At 43.2% G+C, this 19,739-nt stretch overlaps 1 protein-coding gene across 1 annotated transcript in view; it reads right to left on the reverse strand.

Moving 5' to 3' along the window:
* CARD8 (caspase recruitment domain family member 8) overlaps positions 1-19,739 on the reverse strand; it is an 81,232-nt gene that overhangs the window by 8,311 nt on the left and 53,182 nt on the right. Inside the window, exons 2-8 of the mRNA XM_047711461.1 lie at positions 10,985-11,103; positions 8,913-9,035; positions 7,168-7,323; positions 2,178-2,233; positions 1,473-1,623; positions 886-1,109; positions 553-815 (exon numbers count right to left, since the gene is read on the reverse strand). Coding sequence (XP_047567417.1) covers positions 553-815; positions 886-1,109; positions 1,473-1,623; positions 2,178-2,233; positions 7,168-7,323; positions 8,913-9,035; positions 10,985-11,028 — 1,017 coding nt within the window. The 5' untranslated portion in view covers positions 11,029-11,103. The remainder of the gene's footprint in view (positions 1-552; positions 816-885; positions 1,110-1,472; positions 1,624-2,177; positions 2,234-7,167; positions 7,324-8,912; positions 9,036-10,984; positions 11,104-19,739) is intronic.

A 19,739-nucleotide genomic window follows, 5' to 3' on the forward strand; every position in this document is an offset into this window, starting at 1 on the left:
CCCAGCAACCTCTCCACCAAGGCTGAAGGGAGAGAAGAGGTACTTAATCGAAGAAAACATGAGCTCTGTGGCGACAATGACCAGCACCTCAGCTTCAGCAGTAACCGAGGAAAGGGTGGGGGGCTCTGAGTCTTTCACGAATGTGCTGGAGGGAGATGTCCCTGCACAGGAGGAGGATGACTCTGGAGGGGTGTATGTGTACTGGGTGTGGGGGCCGGTGGGTGGTATTTAAATTGGGCACTATTAACTTCAAAATCTGCAATGAAATCTCTGCATGACTCCCTCTGCCAGTCCGTGTAAGTCTCATCTCCCTTTATCCTTCTCCATAAAAGCCAGAAAAGGCAGCTCCATTTTTAGTAGAACTGAATTCCCATTGCAGATTCCTGCCTATGACTCAAGAGTCAGCACCTGCCGATCGACCACATGGAGGGGGATTCATGCTTCTATCAATGAAAGCCGTGTCTTACATTTTCTATTTAATACAGAGACAGAAGGTCCAAGGTGATAAGCTGAAAATGTAACTCTCACTTCCCCAAAATCTGCCAGCCTTACCTTCGTTAGCAAGGAGTCACTGGGGATAAGGTACAGGTGAAATTTAGTATCTTTGGGGTGAAGGTGATAATAGAGCAGTGCTGTGGAAGTGATGGGGACTGAAACACCAGTCCCACTAGCCAATCTCAGCAGGATCCCCATCAGAGAGAAGCTGGGGTTTTCCAGGACGGCATAGAAAGGCTCCACTCGGGCTGGTGCCTCTAGGATCATCCCTTCATCCTTAAAATGGGCAACGTGGAACCAAGACATATCGACCTCATTTGCTGAAAGACAACCGCAAAGGCCATCAGACAATGATCCCACCATCCCCACGGCCCCTTCTCCCCTCCTTACCTGGCAGGGCGATGATGTGAGGGAGGTGGATTTCAGCAATGACCCCCTCGGGCTCCACGGAGATATCAAACAGTGGGCCTGCCACCATCCACTGCTCCTCCTGCTGTAACTTCATGTGTAGACTCCAAGAATCAAATGCTATCCTCACGGTCACCGCTGCTGTTACCAAGAATCCAAGGCGCGTCGCTGGCCACAGATAGAAGCCAGCCATGGGGAAGTGGACGCTGAAAAGAGCCAGAGTGATAGTCGTGCTGGGAGAAGACCAGGACTTTGATTTAGAGACTAAAAATACAGAGGAATGTGAAGTTTGGGGTGGGTAGGGGTTCAAGACCCATCTGGGACTTTCACCACATTTGAAAACTCTGGGGAGTTAATGAAGCTCTCTGGGCCCCAATTTCTCTGTATTCTACATAGGTAGAAAATACTGACTCAGTGCATAGAATACAGAGAATATTGACAAAATTCCCAATGTCTTAAGAGATAGATCACGTACCCTATCACGTAGGTGTATACGTGTAAATATCACACAGCATATATTTCCTTTATAAGGGAATTGGATCGAAACAATCAGCATCTTCAATTCTTACTTGTATTTGCTTGCACTCTCATCAATCAACTCAATATCCACGTTTCCTTCAGGTCCGAGAAACAGATAATTATGAAAAGCTGGTTCAACCCCAGAAAAAAGTTTAGGAGCCTGGAGGGGCACGAGTGTCTCCTCTTCCAAGAAAGTATCTTCTGAAAAATATACATTACATGTGTCAGATGTGGATTGTTAGAAAAAGCATGATCTGAAGGTGTCCTGTGAATTGCACATGTCCTGTTGGGAACCCAGACATCAGAGAGAAGGGTATGAGGGGGAAGAAAAGGGGCGTTGTTCTTTGAATCCAGACAAAGAAAGGCACAAGAATGTTCTTGGTTACTGCTGAAACTGCACCCCCAAATTTAAAAGGTCGCCAGGCTGGATGGCTTTGGTGTGGGACAATATTCGTCTCAAGCAGGAACCACAACAACTAAATTTCTACATGGTCCCAAGGCCCAGCTAATACCTAATGTTGGCAGGGGAAGGCAAGTCCATAAAAGGAACAAGCACAAAAGCTGAAGGGACAAAGTCACCTCCCTTCACCCTGGTGTTACCCACAATCCAACCTGAGGCACCCAGACCATACCCTGGCTCCCCGAGCGTTTCCATCATCCAGCTGGGAGAGCCTTTCCCCCACAACCTGGAGACCACAGGACATTTCCATCAGCCGACTACACAGCCCTGGCTTCACCCTATATTAGACAATTACCTGATTCTAGTATCTGTGCAGATTCCTGGTTTCCCGATCCACTGCTGCTTGGGGCCCTTGAGTGTCAAAAATAAGGAAATGATTAGAAATCAGCTCACAAGGGGTGCCTGACTGGCTGTCAGTGGAGTACGTGGCTCTTGATCTTAAGGACATGAGTTTGAGTCCCATGTTGGGTGTTGGAAGATTATTTAAAAATAAAATATTTAAAACGACCAATAAACCAATTCACTGAGTGAAATGAAGGGGATGTGATTAAAAACTAGAGCTCTTTTGCCCAAACAATGGCCACTAACAGGAGGGGCCATTGAAACTTTCAATTAAATTAAATTCAACTAAATTAAGTTAAAATCCAGCTCCTCAGCTGTACTATCCACTTCTCAAGTGTTTAATACCTACCTGTGGCAAATGGCTACTATATTGTCTGACGCAGAAAAGAACATTTCCATCATCCCAGAAAGTTCTACTGGACAGTCCATTAGACTCTCAAAAAAGAGATGACTTGGACAAAGTGAGGTTTCTTAACCAAGTATATGAAGAGTAGAACCAAGGGGACCTCTCAGACCAAATGTGGCTTGGCCATTTTATGTCTTCTCCTATTATACCGGTGTCCAAAGTGGTCACACTTCACTTCTTTTGTTTAAGTTGCCCTGACTGGGCATGTGTCGCTTCAGCTGGTGGTAGTTCAAGGAGCAGAGGCAGCAGGGAACTGGGCTCCCATCTGGGTTTGGGAGATGACTGCTGGGATTTCTGAATCTGGTGGGCATCATGGCCAAGGAGATCTGAGAGACTATACCTGCGGGCAAGTTAGATGCATGCTACCCACCCTGAGTCCTTTATGGTGCAGTCTGTTCACTACCAACAGTGTGCACTGAGCATATTTGCCCGAAGTTGCTAAATGCAGACAGTGCTTAGAGAAGAGTGTTCCAAAAGAGTTTGCAAAACTTACTGCAGAAAATTCACAGAAACAAGAAGCTGGACTTAGTGAGGGTCAAGGCAGAGGAGGGGAAGAGGAAGAGACGAAAAAGCAGAAGAGATATGGAAAGGTCAAACAAAGCAAAGAAGGTATCCCAAAAGTTTAGGATCACCCAAATTCCCAGAGCAAGGAAGAAGCTGTAACTGATCTTAAAGATGCAAAGAGAGTGGTGCTTGGGTGGCTCAGTCAGTTGAGCATCTGACTCAATTTTGGTTCAGGTCACGATCTCAGGGTTGTGAGCTGGAGTCCTGAGTTGGATTCCACTCTCAGCTTGGAGTCTGAGATTCTCTCCCTCTGTCCCTCACCCTGGTCTTGCTCTCTCTCTCTCTCTCTCAAATAAATAAATGAAATAGGGGCACCTGAGTGGCTCAGTCAGTTACGCATCTGCCTTCGGCTCAGGTCATGATTTCTGGGTCCTGGGATCAAGCCCCCATCAAGCTCCCTGTTCATTGGAAAGCCTGCTTCTCCCTCTCATTCTCCCTCTGTGCTCTCTCTCTCTCTCTCAACTAAATAAAACTCTCTTTTTTACAGCTAAATAAAAATCTTTAAAAAGAAGAAAAAGATGAGGAAGAGGAAGAGGAGAATGAAAAAATGGCTAGAGATAGATAATGACAGCATTGAAGACCTTGGAGAAGCAAAGAAGTGATTTTTGGGAAATTAGTCTATATTTAGTGATTAGAACCAAGAGTTGATATGGCCAGAGAGACACAGTCTGTTTAAAAAAATATGTATTTATCTTACATTAAAACTAAACTACCTATGGTGAGGTCTGTGAACCTGGCGATTCACAGACCTGTACCCCTGGGGATAAAAATACATTATATGTTTATAAAAAAATTTAAAAATTAATTTAAAAAAACAACTAAACTACCCTCACCCTTGGCATTTGAACTGTTCTAGATGAGGCTGCCTGTTTTTTGTTTTTGGTTTTGTTTTTGTTTTTAACTGCCGAAGTCTAATAAACAGGGAAAGTCATTGTGCTCATGAAATAGAATTTAGTCAAATAAACATTTGGGGCCATTTGGTAAAAAGAAATAAATCTAAAATTAAATAAATAAATACATAAATAAATAAATGGCTCTGATAGATATCCTATCACTGTTGGAACAAAAACACTGAATTAGCAATTGACTCATGGGTAGAATACTGCCCCCATAGCAGTAGTCCCCAAAGTCAACTGTACCTGGGAAGCTTTAAAAATGCCCCAATACATGGGTCGCAACCCAGACCAATGAAATCAGGGGACTAGAGATGGGACCTCGGCATCATTACTTTTAAAGCTTCCCAAATAATTCTAATGTGTAGCCAAAGTTGATAATCATGATCCATAGGGAGAGCTAGTGGTTCATGAAGCTGGCACCTGGTTGGGACAAATCTGCCATAAGGCAGGTGGTATTTTCTAGATGAGGACAACCAACTCTATCCAATCTCTGTCTTGGGGAGTTGTAAAGGTGGAACAAATCAAGACCAGGGGAATCCTAGGGCAAGAGGCCAAGCTCCTAAGAAGGGGTGTGATGAAAGAGGACGGAAGCACTAATTTCTGGGGGTACAGTAGTTATTGCATGATCAATGCCGTGGGATCATGAAATGTCATTTAGTTTTGCTGATGTTTTCTTAGATTCTCTTGAGTTCTTGTTCTATACATGTAATCCTTGATCCCTGAATTCCTCATAAATTCCTTGCTATGTCTACTCATTTCAGCATGAAGGGGATTCACAGAGAAACTATACATAGACTAAGGCTAGTAAAAATGCATATTTGGCAAGATCAAAAGCTTTTGCACAGCAAAGGAAACAGTTAACAAAACCAAAAGACAACTGACAGAATGGGAGAAGATATTTGCAAATGACATATCAGATAAAGGGCTAGTGTACAAAATCTATAAAGAACTTAGCAAACTCAACACCCAAAGAACAAATAATCCAATCAAGAAATGGGCAGAAGACATGAACAGACATTTTTGCAAAGAAGACATCCAGATGGCCAACAGACACATGAAAAAGTGCTCCATATCACTCGGCATCAGGGAAATACAAATCAAAACCACAATGAGATATCACCTCACACTAGTCAGAATGGCTAAAATTAACAAGTCAGGAAATGACAGATGCTGGCGATGATGCAGAGAAAGGGGAACCCTCCTACACTGTTGGTGGGAATGCAAGCTGGTGCAACCACTCTGGAAAACAGCATGGAGGTTCCTCAAAATGTTGAAAATAGAACTACCCTATGACCCAGCAATTGCACTGCTGGGTATTTACCCTAAAGATACAAACGTAGTGATCCAAAGGGACACGTGCACCTGAATGTTTATAGCAGCAATGTCTACAATAGCCAAACTATGGAAAGAACCTAGATGTCCATCAACAGATGAATGTATAAAGAAGATGTGGTATATATACACAATGGCATACTATGCAGCCATCAAAAGAAATGAAATCTTGCCATTTGCGACGACGTGGATGGAACTAGAGGGTATCATGCTTAGCGAAATAAGTCAATCAGAGAAAGACAACTATCATATGATCTCCCTGATATGAGGAAGTGGAGATGCAACATGGGGGGTTAGGGGGGTAGGAGAAGAATAAATGAAATAAGATGGGATTGGGAGGGAGACAAACCATAAGTGACTCTTAATCTCACAAAACAAACTGAGGGTTGCTGGGGGGAGGAGGGTTGGGAGAAGGGGAGGTGGGGTTATGGAAATTGGGGAGGGTATGTGCTATGGTGAGTGCTGTGAAGTGTGTAAACCTGGTGATTCATAGACCTGTACCCCTGGGGATAAAAATATATGTTTATAAAAAATTTAAAAATAAATAAATAAATAAAAGAAAAAAAATAAATTCTTTTTGCCAGATTAAAAGAAAATGCATATTTGGAGAAATGGAGTTAAAAGAAAGGATTTGTAGCTCCTTTTTCAAAAGGGTTTGGGCAAGCCATGGGAGAGAACCTTGACCTTCCCTCTTAATTCTTGGTGTTCGTCTGAGGCTACAAAATCAGCATGGGTTATGTCAGTCCCATGCAAAGCACTGAGAGGAAATACACCACCTCTGTTCTCTGCCTGTGCATGCTGGGTTCCACTGGGGGGCTGAGGTCGGGTTTAGGAGGTGGGAGGGAGCCACTGGTGAGTGGGAGCCAGCTCATCCCAGATCATGGGATCTGACTGTTATATTTACCAGGAACTCTGTGGGTAGGTTGTTAAACATGGTTATTATTAAAGATTAAATTATATAAATTTTTCATTTAACTAGATCTATATTACAAACAAGGGTAATAAATGAAAACTTATGACTTTCTAATTATTTTACTACATCTTATGATACTCCGTGTTCTTTTGTTTTTAAGTGTAGTTATTTATTTTTTTGTAATCTCCACACCCAAGTCAGGCTTGAACTCAGGGTCCCAAGATCACAAGTTGCGTGCTCCACTGACTGAGTCAGCAAGACACCGCCATACTCTGCTCTCTTGAAGTTATTTCCATCTATGGTATCTGTGTGGTGAAAGTATTCTGTAATGTTGGGCTACCGCACAGCTATTTCCAATGTCCTGTTCAGGGACAGCATGTTGGTAGTTTGAAATCCGCCATGATGGAAGTAGACACCCCACAGAAATTGGCAAATGCTACAAATAAAGGCTCTCCCTTTCCCCTGAACATTTTCCAGCACGCCACTTCAGGACCACCCCTCCCCCGTCCTTCCTCATCATCAGCAGTCAGTTTCCCAGGCACTGAATTGGTTACTTGCATTCATTCCCAGCTCAGCCCAGTGACACAGTGATCTTTGCAATAGTTGCTGCCTTTCTGTGTGCAGCTTCTCAAGACGCCTTCCTGAAGGAAGAGGTGGTTGGCCTCATTCAGAAATTTCTAGGTTTGTTGGTAAGACTGGATAAGCTCTTTCATTCTCCCCCCTGATTCCTATATCAATGACCCAAATCCCCTGATTCTCTTGTGCCCCTGTGATATCGAGGAATGGAATCCAATAATACCATCAGCTTTCCCCAGAGAATCGTTCCCCTTACTTGGAAACAGCTCCCTTCCAAGACAGAAGTAAAGCAGCAGGGATGTGTGCTCTTGGCTCTCCTGTTATCACTTTTTTATAACCTGAGGGAGAACAAAGCTCGATGTCCTCATCCCATGTCTCAAAACCACTGTATGATGATTCATCATAACACTCACTGGAAAACAGAAGGAACTTATGTTATGAATACAGCATGGCAGTCTGGTAACAGGACAATCTGTAGCATGACTTTATGTTCACTAAAAGCCCTAGACCCCATGTTTTGTCTTTAGGAAAACCTTCTCTCAAGCCCCCATGACTCCATCTCACCCTCTTTATAATGGATTCAGCTGGGTCTCTGTGCCCTGCTCCACATTGCTCTCTCCAACCCGGGGAAGCAGAACCCAGTCAATTCTCCAATCCTAGTACTTGTTGTAAGGTTTTGTTTCATGATAAGCTGTTGACCTAAGTGACCTTGTTGAGAATTGTAAGGAGAAGTTTCCTAGCTTATATTCTGCCTTCATCCATCACTGGTGTCCAAGAGAATGGGACTCTATTGTGATTAAAATTCCAGGACATCAGTGAGATTATGTGTGTGTTGTAAGGACCCACGTAGTACTAAGGCTCCTCTTCTACCTCCAGTCTTCATGTGGTAGAGACACATGAGGATGCTACGAGGGAAGGAAACGATGGATATCAGGCTTGTTTTCTTCTTCCACGGGGGATCCTCATCCAGATATGGAACTGGAAAGCCCTAAGCTAGGTGATTTCTTCTTCTCACTTGAGAGCTGGTCTCTGGTCTCCCTTGGCTGCTGAGATCAAGACTGGGGTTAGGAGCCAGAGAGTGTCCTTTGGGCCAACACCTGCACTGGGTAACATGATAGCCAGTAGTCACATGTGCCAATTTAAACTTAAATTTTGGGACACCTGGGGGGATCAGTTGGCTAAGTGTCTACATTTGGCTCTGGTCATGATCCCAGTGCCCTGGGATTGAGTCTCCCATCCGCCTCCTTGCTCAGTGGGGAGTTTGCTTCTCCCTCTGCCTGCCACTTCCCCTGCTTGTGTGTGTGTCTCTCTCACAAATAAATAAATAAAATATTTTTTAAAAATTAACTTAAATTTTAAGTAATTAAATTTGAAAATCAGATTGTCACTAGTTCAAGTGCCCAAATACCACAAATGGCTAAATACCATTTGTGGTACCACAAGTACTCAAACACCACAAATGGATATGAAATATGTCTCTCATGGCAAGAATTCTATTGATGGCCTTGACCTTAATCATCTGCTCCAGCCAGCTGACCAGAGGCTGGCACTGCAGTATCTGGCATTGGTTCAACCAAATAAAGGGGATCTTTGAGAAGGGGTGGATGGATGAAGCGACTGAGGAATTCTTGTGTTCATCAGCAGCATTTTCCAGCCTCTCAAATATCACCTTGAGACAGTCTGTATCTGAGTGAATAGTATTGGATCATGTACATTTCCTGATTTTGACAATGACTATTGTGATAAAAGATATTATCATTATGGGAAGCTGAGTGTACTTTTTATTCCTCTTTTACTGTTCTTACTGTTTTTTACTGTTTTTGCTATTTCCCATGAGTCTTAAACTATCTCAAAAAGAAGTTATAATGATGAAAAGGAAGAAATACACTGATTGTTACACACAAATAATCTAAATGTCTTTGCTTTTCATGAATCTCTATGAGACAGAGGGACAAGATCCAAAGTTTTTCACTTTTCCCCACTGAATATGGTGTCCCTTACCTATACCATGAATGAAAATATCGGGCCTGAGAAGGGCGGCAGGACATCCTCACATTTCCTGACATGTCCTTGGGCACTGGGGAGGGCTCCTCTGTGCTTCCAAAGCAACAGCACCTGCACAGCCTGGGAAGACACAAGGGAGTTTTAATTTGATTGTGCGCAAGGAACTTGGTGGTGGGACGGTCTCTTCGCTGTGATGGAGAGGAAGTAGCACAAATTGGATGTTCCATCTTCAGAGAGGCATTCCCTGATGTCCGCCCCGGGATCCACTTACTTCACACTGTTAACCCTTCCTCTGTCCCCGCGCAGCAGACAGTGATGTCGTCTCGGGGGACATGCCTCAGTGGGCTCTCAGCTCTTCAAGTCCATCACATCTATATGTAATACCTGCGAAGACTGGCTACAGACCCGTACATAACTTGTATAACGATATCACGTACTAGTAACTTAGGGGGTGTGAGAAGTCCCTGACTCTCATGCCATCCTTCACTGGTCCTAAACAGGAGGGAACTTTTACAAAGTTGCATGACACTGGATGAACTATACTTCTCCTGAAGCAACAGCTCTTTATTTAGTGTGAGTTGGTCGTGACTACAGAGACCAAAGAGACAAGAATCCACAGGCTGGGGCACCTGGGTGGCTCAGTGGGTTAAAGCCACTGCCTTTGGCTCAGGTCATGATCTCAGCGTCCTGGGATCGAGCCCCGCATCACATCGGGCTCTCTGCTTGGCAGGGGGTCTGCTTCCCCCTCTCTCTCTGCCTGCCTCACTGCCTACTTGTGATCTCTCTCTGTCAAATAAATAAATAAAATCTTAAAAAAAAAATCCACAGGCTGGCAAAGCCATTTTTTGGAACTTACACTCGGGTCAAAATTGTGGCTTCACTCTCTGGGTTAAGTATCCGTTTTCCAACTTTTAAATAAGGATATAACCCAAATCCTTGTGATGAATAATCATAGAAGGGTAATATTACTTAGTACCCAAGCTAGAAAACATTGCGTTCCGGGGGAAAGTAACTCACTCCTGTGATCCTCCTTATTCCCTGGCCTGTGGGGATTCTACACACGCCATAGTAGCTGAATCTTTGGTCCAATTCATTTACTGCAAGTTCTAAGACAACGCAAAAACATGCATGAATTGGTCACAGATAAGACACGAGACTCTGAAAGCATACTGCTGGGGAAGAGCAGAAGGACTCATGGATGGAGCTTAGTGGGCTTGCCTGGTGAGATGGGGTGGTCAAAAGCATGGCCATGGCATCAGGGAAAGAGTTGAGGAATATCCGTAGACTTGCTTGTGCTCAGGTATGAAGTTGTGTGGCCAGAGTCAAGGTCATATTGCCCCACGATGAAGAGAAGTCTAAGTAATACATCTGGGTGCCCAGGAAGGTGTTTCCCTTCTGGTTTCATGAGATGCATAAATGAGTAAAAAACGAGTAAGTAAAAAAGTAAGCAGAGGGATGCCTGGGTGGCTCAGTAGGTTAAGCATCTACCTTTGGCACAGATCATGATCCCAGGGTCCTGGAATTGAGCCCCACGTTAGGCTCCCTGCTTGATGGGGAGTCTGCTTCTCCCTCTCCCTCTACTCATCTGCCTGTCTTGAAATCTCTCTCTCTGTCATAAATAAAAGCTTATTAAAAAAAATACAAGCAGAGCCTTTTATTTTTTTATTTTTTTATTTTTTCAGCATAACAGTATTCATTATTTTTGCACCACACCCAGTGCTCCATGCAATCCGTGCCCTCTACAATACCCACCACCTGGTGCCCCCCAACCTCCCACCCCCCACCCCTTCAAAATTCTCAGATCGTTTTTCAGAGTCCATAGTCTCTCATGGTTCACCTCCCCTTCCAATTTCCCTCAACTCCCTTCTCCTCTCCATCTCCCCTTGTCCTCCATGCTATTTGTTATGCTCCACAAATAAGTGAAACCATATGATAATTGACTCTCCAAGCAGAGCCTTTTCTTAAAAAAAAAAAAACAAAAAAGGCCACAGTACTCCATATTTCATGGAACAACAATGAGATACAGAGGAATCAAAGCCATCAAGAGCCCACAAAGGATAGATACATACCTTCTCCATATCAGACAGCATCTCCAGGGTCTGTCAGAGGACATCTAGATCTCTTCCTTAAATGTATCTTTTCTTGTTGATCAGCTGGTGTGTCTCTCTCTGCTATGTCTCTATTAATCCTGAGAAAAGAAAAGACTATTGTATTCAGATAAGTTGGAAGAACTTGCAGATAAATATTAGCTGTTCTATCTCCACAACATAGCCCAAATTGCCTATTGTCCACTCAATAGAAATAAATCAGTTGATTTGTTTCCATAATGCTAGGCGCTTGCGAGAGAGACCCAGAGAAGATTATGAACTTTAAAAAGTTATTTTATTTTATTTTCTATGTAACCCTCTATGTGCAAATACAAGAGATACAGAAATAACTCCCAGATCAGAGATGTGGTATGACCGAGACGGCGGCGGAATAGACCCAGCCTCCGTCCCCCTGGTGAAAATCAACAAATATGCAGCTATCCACAAACAAAACCAGCTCTGGGAGACATTGGAATCCATAGCAGAATTTTGCAACAACATAGTGGGACCAAAAAACTGGAGAAAAAACACAAAAAGGAAGAACAGCTTCATTTTGCACACACCACCTTGCAACTTCTAGATTATGGAATCAGCTTTGTTCCTTAAACCTCACGAACCAACCTCTGCTAGCTTCAGACTTGTCCCCTGCATCCCCCACACCTCTCTCAGCGGTCAGAGAATGGAGGAGAGTCAGGGTCTTGGTCTGGATGAGGCTTTGGCTCAAGGGAATGTTGGGGCTGTTTGATCTTCCATCCAGCCCATTAAACTTTCTCCACATCAGCAATAAGGGTGTTTCTCTTTCTTATTGTCCATATGTTCTCCAGAACAGCACTTTTCATTTGCTTCAAGAACTTTCCATGGCATTCACAACTTGGCCAACTGGTACAAGAGGCCCATCTTTTGGCCTGTCTCCGCGCTCAACATCCTTTCCTAGTAAGTATCATCATTTCTGGCTTTTGATTTAAAGTGAGAGACATGTGACCCTTCCTTCCTTTTTTTTTTTTTTTAAAGATTTTATTTATTTATTTGACAGAGAGAGAGATCACAAGTAGGCAGAGAGGCAGGCCAGAGAGAGAGAGAGGAGGAAGCAGGCTTCCCGCTGAGCAGAGAGCCCGATGCGTGTCTCGATCCCAGGACCCTGGGATCATGACCCCAGCCGAAGGCAGAGGCTTAAACCACTGAGCCACCCAGGCGCCCCTCCTTTTTTTTTTTTTTTTAAACAGTTTATAGGTTATTCAGATATCCTTAATTTTGAACCTAACATCCCTTTCCTGTCCCCAGATCCCATCCAGGAGACCGCATTACACTTGGTCATCTTGTCTTCTTGGGTTCCTCTTGACTGTGACAGTATTTTTTTTTCAGTGTTTCAAGATTCGTTGTTTATGTCCCACAACCAGTGCTCCATGCAATACGGGCCCTCCTTAATACCCACCACCAGGCTCACCCATCCTCCCACCCTCCTCCCCTCTAAAACCCTCAGTTGGTTTCTCAGACTTCCTTTCACTTGAACACTGAGAGGCCGTTGTCGGGATATTAATGAGCCCCATTTCAACATTGTTGTGTCTCGGGGACTAGGGAGGCCCAAGGGGAGGGAGAGAGATGGGGAGAGGCAGGCCAGTGGAGCAGTCAGAACACACACAACATGTGTTAAGTTCATGGTCTTCTAACGGCAAGGTTCATTACCATAGTAATGTAGGACTGCAGGGATGTTGTCTCCCGGAGTTGAAGAATGAATCTTGCAGATATAAAAGGGTGAACGGAGTGAAAGTTTTTTAAGTGAAGGTGAGAGCAGGAAAAGCTCTCTAGAGTGAGAGGGTCCCAAATGGGTTGCCACTGAGGGTTGTTAGGACTGGTCTTTTATTGAAAACTTGACAAGGCAGCTGGTGACACAAGTGATACTTGTGTTCGTTTAGTCTGATCAAGGACTATTGACAACACCCTTAGTGACTTCCTCTTTTTGAGGTCAGGTCATTTTCAGTGATTACAGTGTAGCAGCCCAAGAAAATTACTCCCTAACACCCTGGGGCCAGGTGTTCTGGTCTATTCTGTTCTCTCTTGTTCACTCTGTCTTAGCACCTCTGCCTGCCAGGAATAGTTTCAGAGCCCAGCCAGGGGCCCCTATCTTCCCTGTCTATACCTTAACCCTTTCCTATTCATTCCTCCCTTTGGAATAGAATCCTTAACTGCCCTTTGGGGATAGGATGATGAGAGCTCTGGCTGCTTCCTGCCAAAATGGGGCAGTGTGCTGTATGCAGTTAGAATCTATCCAGGGTTTGTTCTAGGGCCCACAGAATGGCTCTGGGGTGCGGGACGTCATGACGGACAGCAGATGATACACATATCACACATGCAAAAGAATAAGCATAAAAGAAATGTTAAGATCAAAATGGTGATTACATCTCTTAGGTAGGAGCCTCAGTTACCAATTCCATTGAACAGACCAGTGATATCTTGATGTTATTTAACTGATCACAAATGTCCCCTATTAATAGGGACTCCCTGCAAGAGTTAAGCGCCATGTTGAAACAACACATGTGAAGAAACGCCTCACTTCCTAAATGGTGGAGTAATAGGAGATAATCAACAGTGGTCTAGCTTTCGAGAAGTCCCTCTCTGACCTCACGTAACTTTCAGTTAAGTGCATTTAGCACCTGGGAAGAATCATTTCCAGTCCTTCTGGGTAAACATGCTGCTTTGTTTATTTTATGTGGTAGTCCTACCAGAAGTCCTGGATACCCACCAAAGAGGCGGCCAAAGCTATCGCGTCCATTACTCCGAAGTTTACATCAAGTTGCCTAGCTTAGGCACACACTATTTTTTTTTTAAGATTTTATTTATTGGGGCACCTGGGTGGCTCAGTGAGTTAAAGCCTCTGCCTTCGGCTCGGGTCATGATCTCAGGGTCCTGGGATCGAGTCCCGAATCGGGCTCTCTGCTCGGCAGGGAGCCTGCTTCCTCCTCTCTCTCTCTGACTGCCTTTCTGCCTACTTGTGATCTCTCTCTGTCAAATAAATAAATAAAATCTTAAAAAAATTTAAAAAAAAGAAGATTTTATTTATTTATTTGTCAGAGATCACAAGTAGGCAGAGCAGCAGGCAGAGGGGGGGAAGCAGGCTCCCCACTGAGCAGAGATCCCGATGTGGGGCTTGATCCCAGGATCTGAGATCATGACCCGAGCTGAAGGCAGAGGCTCAACCCACTGAGCCACCCACGCTCCCGACACACAACTTTTAAAGATGATCAGAACTAGATTGAACATCCACAAAGGTGGGTTATTGAAATACAACTTCTCTCTATAATAACCCTCATTTTTAGAGATCGCCTAATCAAGAATAATTTGTTTGCAAAACAAGTCCAATTATAACAAAGTATTTTTTAAAGATTTTGTTTATTTATTTGACAGAGAGAGAGAGAAACAGAGAGAGAAGGAACACAAACAGAGGAAGTGGGAGAGGGAGAAGCAGGCTTCCCACCAAGGAGCCCAGTGCAGGGCTCAATCCCAGGACCCTGGGGTCATGACCTGGGCTGAAGGCAAACGCTTAATGACTGAGCCACCCAAGAGCCCAGGAGACCAGAATCTTATTGAACTTTTGCAAATGACTATAATTACCATGGAAGAAAGAATATTGAGAGACCTTTTGAATTTCAGAGGGTTCTGATAGAAAAGTTAACTCCTTCAATTTGTTTACAAACGCATATTTTATTACATTTCTGGAATCATAGTTTTCTTAAGAGAATGTTTTTTTAATCTACAAGACCAAACATTAGGGAACTGGCAATGTTTTAAGCAAGGATCACAAAACTATAATCCTTTTCTTAGTTCATTTAGTCCCATGTTATTAATTCTTGTTCAGGTAACTTTTTTTTTTTAAAGATTTTGTTTGTTTGGGATAGAGAGAGCAATGATGGTGGAGGGGAGGAGAGGGAGGAAGAGGCAGGCTCCCCACTGAGCCAGGAGCCCAGGAAGGACTCATCCCATAACCCTGGGATCATGACCTGAGCCAGAGGCAGACGCTTAACCAACTGAGCCACCCAGGTGCCCTGGACATAAAACATTTAGTAATGTTTACAGTGTTAAGTGATGACCTTATTACCAAAACCTATTACAACTTTAGGAATTGTATATCATCTCCGGAATAGCTAGATTTATCCAGACAACACAACCTGAGGCTTATTACTTGTTTGCTGGTGTTTTCCAGGTAACTTAAGATACCAAATAAACAAGCCTAATTGGTCAAAAAGACTTCGTTTATGATTTAAACCTTGGGGAAGTTTGTTTAAAAAAAAAACTTCAGTTATAAAGCACATACCTGAGTAGAATTACAAATCATTATAAAGCCCAAATTTGACCAAAATGACCTCATTATAAAGCCCATATTTGACCAAAATGACCTGTTTCCAAAGGCAAATATGTAGGGTCATATAACTGTGAGCAAATTTAGCTCCTTTAATACTGAGAAGTTTTAAGTAATCATAGACCTGAAAAGACGAAATAGAGAAACTGGTTTTCCCGGGCAGATAAAGAAAAACAAATTCGTTTCCATTTTCATCAAGAGTAGACCAACAGGGGCACCTGGGTGGCTCAGTGGGTTAAAGCCTCTGCCTTCGGCTCAGGTCATGATCCCAGGGTCCTGGGATGGAGCCCCATATCGGGCTCTCTGCTCCGCGGGGAGCCTGCTTCCCGCTCTCTCTCTGTCTGCCTCTCTGCCTACTTGTGATCTCTGTCAAATAAATTTTTAAAAAAATTTAAAAAAAAAGAATAGACCAACAATTTAGGAAAACTTAGTCTTTTGAACAGAGAGAAAGCAGAATTCCCATCTTCTACTAGTGTACCTTTAAAATCCATTCATTTCAGGACGCCTGGTGGTTCAGTCGGTTAAGGGACCACCTTTGGCTCAGATCGTGATGCTGAGGTCCTGGGATTGAATCCCTCATGGGATCCGTGCTCAGTGGGTAGTCTGTCTTTTCCTCTGCCTCTTGCTCCCCCTGCTCATGCTCTCTGTCTCTGTCAAACAAATAAATCTTAGAAAACAAACAAACAAACAAACAAACACAAAACTGTAACAGAGATCATGAGCTTATCTGACCTTCAGTAAATCTTGGTAGAATAAAAGTTTCACATTTAATGCCGATAAGTTTCAAGACATGTTTAATTAAACCAGCACACTTAAATTAGTTTAAACAGCAAATTATGTTCATCCTGAGTTCTCTTTTAGAAGCCAATCAGTTTGTTTCCCATTGTTGATTTTTACCTGAGACACTGGTGGGGAAATCTGAAGAGAATGGTGTCCTGAAGGCCAGAGGCACACAGGAAGGTATAGAAACAGGAAGAGGAGGGGGGAGGAGGCAGAAGGCGCAGAGTGCTGCCAGAAGGCAAAAAAAGAAAGTTCCTGGTCCTAAAACCTGTCGCCCAGACAGATGAGCTGACGCAGAATCGTGTACATTTGTTTTTCCTCCAAAGTGGAATCAGGAGTCTGTGTCAGGCAAGAGAAGACAGGGAATTTCCCTGAAACAAAGGGAGTTTGGGCAGCTTTTGGGGAATATTTCTGAAAGTCCCCATCCTGGGGGAGAATAACTAGAGACACTTGGTTCCATTTATAGCCATTAAGCCGGAAATGAGGGAGAAGTTCCCACATGTATTAGGAGGAACAGAGTCAGCAGAGTCACCATCCCCCCGTGTTTCCTCCAGCAACCTAGGTTTATTCTGAGGAGGTCTACTTAGTTAATTACCATCCAGTATGTCAGGAGGGAGCTTATTAGCTGGAGACGTTGGGGCAAACACATTCTGCAAGAGGCCCTTAGGTCAGGGTCCTGTGGTAGAGCAATGATGGTACCCTAGGACCCTTTGGTTGTGTTCTGCAGAGGAGATCTAACTGATGGATCGCACTGGGACCATGCAGTGTTACAGTTCTGCTTCTCCCTCTCCCACTGGCCCTCCCCCCACTCATGCTCTCTCTCACTCACTCTGTCTCTCAAATAAAATCTTTAAAAAGAAAAGTCATAAATTACCCTTGCTCCCACTAGAACAGTAATGAAAAGAGAGAAGCTCTGGAATGAGGACTCATAGTCATATGAACTCCTTTGCTTGAGCTCAACCTGGGTATACATAGATCTGGCCCTATTTAGGATCCTGAGAACTTCGAGAACTGAGGAGCTGGGAGACTTCTGTCCAATCCATAGACACATACATATGACAGATCTTAAGAGAACTGCAAAGTCTTTGAAAACTGCAAGGTAAAAAAAAAAAAAAAAATCCAGGGGCATCTGGCTGGCTCAGTCAGTGGAACATTTGAACCTTCCTTAAAAATGAAATATTTAGAAAAAAATCCACATTCTTCATTGCACATAAATAAGACCCAGTGTCTTGTAACCTAACATTCAAATGTCCTGAGCATAAACCAAATTTACTCAAAATATGAGGATGAGACAAAAAAGTCTCCGCTTGTACAGAAACTAAGAATCAATGGACATCAGATAATGAGATGACACAGATGTTGGCATTACCTGACAAAGACGTTATAGGAAATGCTCTAAAACTGTTCTAACGAGCAACTGCTAACACACTTGCACAATAGGAAGATATGTACAAAGTAGAATATATGACATAGAAAACGTGAAAATAGAATGTAACTGAAGAGATGGAAAATAGAGCAACCAAAGTCTAGAACTAAAAAATACAAAAACCAAAAATTAAAATTCAGAGAATGGACTCACTAGAAGAACACAGATGACAAAGAAAATGAACTTGAAAATATATCTGTAAGAGTTGGGGCTTCTGGATGTCTCAGTCAGTTGGGCATCTGACTCCCGATTCAGCTTAAGTCATGACGTCAGGATTGTGGGATCAAGTCCCACGTCAGCCTCTGCACTCAGCACAGAGTCTGCTTGAGATTCTCTCTCTCTCTCTCTCCTCTACACCTCCTGCACTTGTGCTCGTTCTCTCTCTTTACCCTAAAGATACAAACGTAGTGATCCGAAGGGGCACATGCACCCGAATGTTTATAGCAGCAATGTCTACAATAGCCAAACTATGGAAAGAACCTAGATGTCCATCTACAGACGAATGGATAAAGAAGATGTGGTATATATACACAATGGAATACTATGCAGTCATCAAAAGAAATGAAATCTTGCCATTTGCGACGACGTGGATGGAACTAGAGGGTATCATGCTTAGCGAAATAAGTCAATCGGAGAAAGACAACTATCATATGATCTCCCTGATATGAGGGAGAGGAGATGCAACATGGGGGGTTGAGGGGGTAGGAGAAGAGTAAATGAAACAAGATGGGATTGGGAGGGAGACAAACCATAAGTGACTCTTAATCTCACAAAACAAACTGAGGGTTGATGGGGGGAGGGGGTTGGGAGAGGGGGTGGGGTTATGGATATTGGGGAGGGTATGTGCTATGGTGAGTGTTGTGAAGTGTGTAAACCTGGCCATTCGCAGACCTGTACCCCTGGGGATAAAAATATATGTTTATAAAGCTGTAAAAAAAAAAAAAAAAAAGAAAGAAAGGATGAATACCCAAGTTTTGTAGCAACATGGACGGGACTGGAAGAGATTATGCTGAGTGAAATAAGTCAAGCAGAGAGAGTCAATTATCATATGGTTTCACTTATTTGTGGAGCATAACAAATAGCATGGAGGACAAGGGGAGATGGAGAGGAAAAGGGAGTTGAGGGAAATTGGAAGGGGAGGTGAACCATGAGAGACTATGGACTCTGAAAAACGATCTGAGAATTTTGAAGGGGTGGGGGGTGGGAGGTTGGGGGCACCAGGTGGTGGGTATTGTAGAGGGCATGGATTGCATGGAGCACTGGGTGTGGTGCAAAAATAATGAATACTGTTATGCTGAAAAAAAAAATAAAAATTTAAAAATCAAAAAAAAATCTAAATAAATAAATAATTGAATAAATGAAGTCTTTAAAAAATTTTTAAATCTAAATAAATAAGTGTTATGCAATCAGAACAACAGGGAGAGGAAGTGATAGGAAAACAATTAAATCTGAGAGAACTATGGGACAACAACAAAAATCTAACATTCATACCATCAGAGTCCCAGAGGAGAAGAGAAAGAAATGCAGGGTTGAAAAAAAGGTAATTAGAGGCTCCTGGGAACTCAGTATGTCTGTCTATCTATCTAAAGAAATAATATTTGTAAACTTTCAAGTTTGGTGAAAGAACATAAGGCTACAAATTTAAGAAATTGAATGAATTCCAAATAGGGAAAACCCAAAGTAATCCATACCCAGATCTATCATAATCCAATTTTGAAAACTGAAAACAGAGACAAATGATACATTATGTCCAGGAAACAAGTTGAATGACTAGCTGTTTCTCATTAGGAACAATGGAAACCAGAAATAAATGGCTGAAAAAAAGTACTGCCACTATAGCCAGCAAAAATGTACTTCAGGAGTGAAAATAATACAAAGACATCTTCAGATGAACAAAAATTAAGTGAACCCATAGCCGGGAGATCTGCTTTAAAAGAATTGTTGGGGTGTCTGTTTTGTTCAGTCAGTAGAGTGTGCAAGTCTTGACTTCAGCGTCATGAGTTTGAGACCCAAGTTGGGTGTAGAAATCACTAAAAAAGGTAAATAAGCTTAAGGGGTGCCTAGGTGGCTCAGTGGCTTAAGGCTCTGCCTTCAGCTCAGGTCATGATCTCAGGGTCCTGGGATCGATTCCCGCATCAGGTTCTCTGCTCTGCAGGGAGCCTGCTTCCCCCCTCTCT

This window comes from Lutra lutra, chromosome 17, assembly GCF_902655055.1.
Source record: "Lutra lutra chromosome 17, mLutLut1.2, whole genome shotgun sequence".
Classification (NCBI taxonomy): Eukaryota; Metazoa; Chordata; class Mammalia; order Carnivora; family Mustelidae; genus Lutra; species Lutra lutra.